This window comes from Sinocyclocheilus anshuiensis, unplaced genomic scaffold, assembly GCF_001515605.1.
Source record: "Sinocyclocheilus anshuiensis isolate Anshui unplaced genomic scaffold, SAMN03320099.WGS_v1.1 scaffold207, whole genome shotgun sequence".
NCBI lineage: Eukaryota > Metazoa > Chordata > Actinopteri > Cypriniformes > Cyprinidae > Sinocyclocheilus > Sinocyclocheilus anshuiensis.
Window position 1 is genome coordinate 2066025 of NW_015551045.1, and position 6269 is coordinate 2072293.

Sequence of the window (6269 nt, forward strand, 5' to 3'; positions counted from 1 at the left end):
TGGAATCAGGTAGTCTGTCATCGATGACAGTAGCTCATTGGAAAAGGATGGAAAATGCCCTTCATTTTGTTTGCAATAATAAATGCTGCTGCCTGCCAGCTGCAATCACCAATAGAACGTTGTTCCATGTTTTTTTTTCTATATCGTCATAAATATCGTTATCGCAAATATTCTTGAAATATCGTAATATAATTTAGAGGCTATATCGCCCACCCCTAGCGTCAAGTTTTCCAAGAAACACAATCTGACAGTGTCTTTCAAAGCAGAAGATAATCAAATTATCAAGAAGAGGCATATCCAGACATATGGGTGGCGAATACTACTTGTTTTTTGTTGTTGTTTTTGTTGTTCAGACTTTTATCTATGTAATGAAGCAATAAGCCATGACATGCCACTCTTTACTGTGATTTAACAGTAAAAAAGTGATGGTAAGTGGCATGTAGGCATAAATGTTCAACACATGCATTTACTTTATTAATAAGTCAAAATGAAATCTTGAAAGCAATGTTTATTAGTGCAAATTATACCATCAAAATAATTTTTCCACCATTTCGGCCCAACTGTGTTTTTGGAGACTCCAATTCCAGTCAGTTCTTGATGTGTGTGTATGTGTATGTATATATATATATATATATATATATTTATATAATATATATATATAACCGAAATAGACGGAAATAGACGGATCTATTACTTGGGACATGTTGAAATTTGGAGTAGGCGACATTACTTCTTATATTAAAATACTGTAATCACAAATGTAATGTTTGTAAAGTGATAAGGCCAAGAAATTATTTGATTTGTTTAATAAGTGTGATTTTGTTTAATCCCCTACATTGTTTATGGTTGCATGAATGTGTTTTATTTTATTTTATTTTGATTAATTTCTTATATGGTGGTTTGTTTCTCTGTTATAGTATGATTAATATGAATGTCTCAATCTGTGAGAATTTACAGTTGTGCTTATGTTAGCCTATATTGAAAAAAAAAGAGGTAAACAAATTAACCCTAATTTAAAATATCCAGATGTAGTTTCATCTCGAGGTGATGCGTAAATTATAACTACGATTTAAAAATAATGATACAAAAAAAAAAAATTATAAGAAGAGGTAATCAAATTAAACTTCATAAAAATAAAAAAAAATCCAGATAGAGTTTGATCTCGGATGATGTGGAATCTGCTGGGGCGATGCTCAAGATTATTCTGCAGAGGCGTGGCGTCGTTTGCGTACGCGACGCTCTCGCGTGAGTCTGGCGTCGTCCTCTGCTGCACGTCTCTCTGATCCTGCCCAGCGCTGTCCTCACGACTTTACACAGGTGGGTTCAAAAGTCAGACATTTATCCTGCATTACACTTCAAAGTACCGAGCGAGAATCTGTAGTGAGTGGAGATGCAGCGCATCAATGCCTGGACTAATGCATTAACGTTAAATGCCCTTGCCGTGTTTGTGAGCGTGCATCGAGTGTCTGCTAGCGCAATCAAACGTGCAAGTGCTGTGTAAACGTACGACGCTGTCATCAGGTGATCGAAACGAAATATTGCAACATTGCATGAGTGGAAAGATGGTTCTGTGCTCGATCTGCTCTGAAAGAGGCCTAAAGCTGCGCCATTGGGCTCTGGTCTGTGCAGTGATCCTCATCTCATGCATGCATTCACGCCTAGATCAGCATTTGCATTGTGTTTTGCTCACTCATCTAGTTTCTTCTCGGAGAAATGTTCGCATGCACAATGTGGATTTCTACATGCACGGTCTCTCAGAAGACTTGAAAGCAGGTGGAATGTCATTTGACTTTCGTACATTTAGGAAATGCAGTATGTTCCTCATTAAAGTCAGTGTTGTTGATTATGATTTGCTGACTGGAGTCCATCTGTTCCTCTGGCTGACCTTCTTCACCTCTGTGTTTCAGACAATGGCCGTTCCTCCAACATATGTAGACCTGGGCAAGTCTGCCCGGGACATCTTCACCAAAGGATATGGTATGGATTCATCTGGTTTTATATTAGAGCTGAATACACACACAGCATGCATGCATAAATAAATGTGCGTGCATGCATAAATAAATGTGCGTGCATGCATGCATAAATATGAAAAAAGAACAATGCATATATATGTATATCACAGAAACAATATGTAGAGGAAGTCAAGTTAAACCTCAACAATCGAATCATTAAAAAAACCCCTCATATTGTTTCATCCATTTAATTTTGTTTGATGTATTGATATGTTCAATCAGAATGATTGACGTTTGTGATTTGTTCAATTTGCTGCTGGCATATGTACCAGGCATTTCAGGAGCCAATCATCAGAGGCCTAAACGTCATGTGACCAGTCAGTCAATATAGAACAGCCCACCCACTTTATCAGCAGCTTTTGTTTCAGAATTACACCATTCATTTATCCAATAGGGAAACGTTTTTGTTAAAGCGTTATAAGACATGATCCAAACCAACCATCTGTGACGCCAATCACAATGTTACAAACGTATTTAAAAATCAGACAAAAAGACAAGAGTGTGAACCGCTTTAGTGAGGGAAAAGCACTACAATCCCATAATCAAAATAAACTCATTTCATTTAAATGTGTAGATTATGTACAGTATATAGGAACATGATATTTTACACATTTAGATAGGTTTGAGAGTGCAGGGAGACTTGATTACATCATTCACAGTGTTTTATGGCAGTGGGCGGAGCTTAAGAGTTATTTTGGTGTGATTTCGCTTCTCTGATTGGTAGAATCATGGGTAATGTGTTTTTTTTTTTACCAGGAGTTCCACTGGTAAACATGATTATTTAAAAAAAACAAATTGAAATACTTAGGGCTCTTTGCTTATTTTTCTTTTTTAAGAGCGCTTGTGCTCCTAATTTAAAAAATGTAGGAGCACAGTCAAAAATGTAGGAGCACCTTCTAATCAATAATCCAAAATTCTGATCAAAAATGAATCTTCCCATTACGAGGTGATATTTGACTCCTTAAAGTAATGTACAGGGAATTTAGTTTTTACCTTTGTAATGGCATTTTTCTAACTTTATATTAAAAGTATGTCATCTTTTATGTCAAATTCAAAAAATTCTATTTATAAGCTTTTTAACATTTCTAATAAAAACAAGTGGAATAAGAATAAGCTACCAATCTAATGAAATCAGTATTTAAGAAATACATTTGTACTACAGAGGTGGCACAGAATAACACACAAGTGGCTTGTAGGTGTATTTTCAGACGTTTAATGAGGCTCAGAGGCGGCATGAGTGCAATTAAATTCATGTTGATGTTAATGTTTTAAATATAAAAGTTTGAATATAGAAATATTAAACGATTTAAATAACAGAAACTGCCAGTAGGTGGCGGCAAGTCACTGATTTAATCACTGAATCGTTCATTCAATTGATTCGTTTGAACGGGTGATTCATTCAGGAACGAAGTACGTGACTGTCTTTATCAATGTGTAATAATGAATCATTGACTCACTAGATTTATTTAAAAACGCAGTTCATTCATAAACAAAACACCGCTGTGTTTGAATGGAGATGCGCAGCATCTCGGCTGTGACTTTGAAACTATTCGTTGATGAAACAGCAAAATAAGGCAATAGTGTTGTAGTCAGACATTATAAGTCACTTCTTGTTTAATGAACTGTTGTATTAAATAGAGGTCGACCGATGTATCGGTTTTGCCGATTAATCGGCACCGATAGTTGATTGCTGGAACTATCGGTTATCGTCAAAAATCCATGTCGATAGTTTTCCGGGTTGCGTCCATTGCTGGAGCGGCTGAGAAGGGTCTGCTGTCATTACACAGTGCGAGAGCGGCCTCTAGTGGTTGAAATCACTGACAGCACGTGCTACTTGTTTAGACACGTGATACTGCACGCTGAACAGAGCGGGAAACTTCAGACGCGGATTTAAATGCAGCCGACAGAAAATCCTGCCGCGCCACAGAGCGCCATTCACATAGTTTTCCATTAAATTACATTATATTGGTCCCGAATCGTTGTTAATGTACATAATGAATTGTGTATTGTGCATTTTCAGCAACACGTCTGTCTTTCTGTGGCTCTAATAAAGTCTGTGTGCTTCATTTATAGAGCTATAATATAGGTCACGTTTTCTCTTTCTGTTTGCTCTGTTTTTTAAACACCGAACCTCAAACTCATCTATACCAAAGTGTTCATTCTTGAAGTAAACTTGTGTCTGTTTGGTGATTAAATAAACTGTTTTAGACCGCTGCTCGAGTTGAACGCGATGCGTCCGGAGTGTGTGTGATACCGGTGAGTTCTAGACTCAGCGCTGCGCTTTTATTTTGATTAGATAATCATCAAGTGTTCAAGAATAGAAGCAGTTCAAGTCTGAGAGTATACATACAATATCCATATGTATATAATTTTAATGCTATAGCCTTTGTGTATATATTTAAAGATGTGCATCTTTAAGCATGACAGTTGAAATGAAATGGTAACACTTTAAAATAAGAGTCCATTTGTAACATTAAGATTAATGAAAGCTGTGTAAGTATTGTTCCTTGTTAGAGTGTTAATTTCAACATTTACTATTATTATGATTCTTTTTTATTTTACTACTGCTACTAGTATGGTTAAGTACTGTTTTTGTTAATAAAGCACTATTTTAGTTTTTGTTCAGTATCCATTTTAAAACTATCGGTTAATTAATCGGTATCGGCCAGTGTGGTCCAACCTAGCTATCGGTATCGGCAAAATCCACTATCGGTCGACCTCTAGTATTAAATCAATATCACGTTTACGAACTCCCTTAATAATCATTAAAAGCTGTCACTCATCTTAGTTCATCGCGATCTCACAAAACTCCATTATAATCAACGAAGCTCCTTACACTGCACAATGAGTCTCTTATTTACACTCTGTCTACACTTTGTTGATATATTGATATATTACTCAACGCTGAAAAACATGTTGTAAGTACGTTAGACTGTTGCACTCTATTAAAACTCCTTGTAGCAGACATGGAAAAACTCAAGACTATTTCACACTGTAATAAAACCGACTGTGTCTGTGAAACCTGAAATGCTGCATGTTGTTTTGTGTGTTAGTGATGTTTGTCTGTGTCATTTGCAGGTTTTGGTCTTATCAAGTTGGACTTGAAAACGAGGTCAGAGAATGGATTGGTAAGTAGCCAGTCATAGACGCAATCAACAATGCTATCTTTCTGCCAAACTTGATGAAATATTGAAGTGATTTCTGTCCAGATGTGAATATTTCACTCGTGAAATCATACAGTGGGACAGTAAAAACGCTGCTGATGTGACATTATGTAAAGCCAGATTGTTTAATGTTTGCTTATTGTGGCTATGAGAAGTAAAGAATCTGATCTAAGGTTTAATGCAAACACTAGTGTATAGAACACTTGATTTTATGAATCAAATTGATTTGTTTAGATTCTTAAGGAAATAGAAATATCTCGGCTAAAGCTGTAAACTATACAGGGAAGCATTACTGTAATATTAAAGATTAGAATTAACAACAGAGCCAAAATTTCAGTAGAGTAATAATCAACACTCAAAAATTCATATGCAAATATTTAAACTGCACATAAGGCGGGTTATGTATTTAATATAATTGTTTCTAATCCAATTTGTCTTTGAAATATAAGAAATTTAAATAGTGGCTGTAATAACTTGTTTTCATGAGAGATTTATTCAAGTGTACGTAAAAACATGAACATGTATTAGATAAGATATATTACTAACAGGTTAATTAAAAATATCATTAATATGTAATATAGTGCATATCAGTGTCGTTTTAGTATTTTTGTCATCCTATTATATAATATTTTTATTTAGCGGTTTTTTTTTTCTTCTATTTTTATTTCAGGTAAAGTTTTGGTAATCTTTTTTTATTAATTTAAAAAAATTAATATTTTTTTTTGATTTTAAAATGTTATAATTTAAAAAAAAATCTATATAATTTTAATTAATTTGTATTTCAGCTTTAGCTATTTCAGTACATCAAGTTAAATGTACTAAAATAAAAATGAGAAATGTTGCTTTGTCAACTATCTGAAATTAAACTTATTTTAACAAATTTTGTATGGTTTTAGTTTTTGTTAACTATAATAACCCTGGGGTATACAGTGGGTACGGAAAGTATTCAGACCCCCTTCAATTTTTCACTCTTTGTTATATTGCAGCCATTTGCTAAAATCATTTAAGTTAATTTTTTTTCCTCATTAATGTACACACAGCACCCCATACTGACAGAAAAACACAGAATCGTTGACATTTTTGCAGATTTATT

The 6269-nt window shown here is 34.6% G+C and overlaps 1 protein-coding gene and 1 long non-coding RNA gene across 2 annotated transcripts in view; one reads left to right on the forward strand and one right to left on the reverse strand.

The window, feature by feature from the left end:
* The first annotated feature begins 1202 nt into the window (after positions 1-1202).
* Positions 1203-6269, forward strand: part of vdac1 (voltage-dependent anion channel 1) — a 12787-nt gene continuing 7720 nt past the window's right edge. Inside the window, exons 1-3 of the mRNA XM_016451412.1 lie at positions 1203-1317; positions 1908-1977; positions 5091-5140. Of these exons, the coding sequence (XP_016306898.1) occupies positions 1911-1977; positions 5091-5140 (117 nt within the window). The 5' untranslated portion in view covers positions 1203-1317; positions 1908-1910. The remainder of the gene's footprint in view (positions 1318-1907; positions 1978-5090; positions 5141-6269) is intronic.
* Positions 5166-6269, reverse strand: part of LOC107661687 (uncharacterized) — a 7107-nt gene continuing 6003 nt past the window's right edge. Inside the window, exons 2-3 of the long non-coding RNA XR_001631131.1 lie at positions 6029-6031; positions 5166-5177 (exon numbers count right to left, since the gene is read on the reverse strand). This is a non-coding gene — a long non-coding RNA (uncharacterized LOC107661687). The remainder of the gene's footprint in view (positions 5178-6028; positions 6032-6269) is intronic.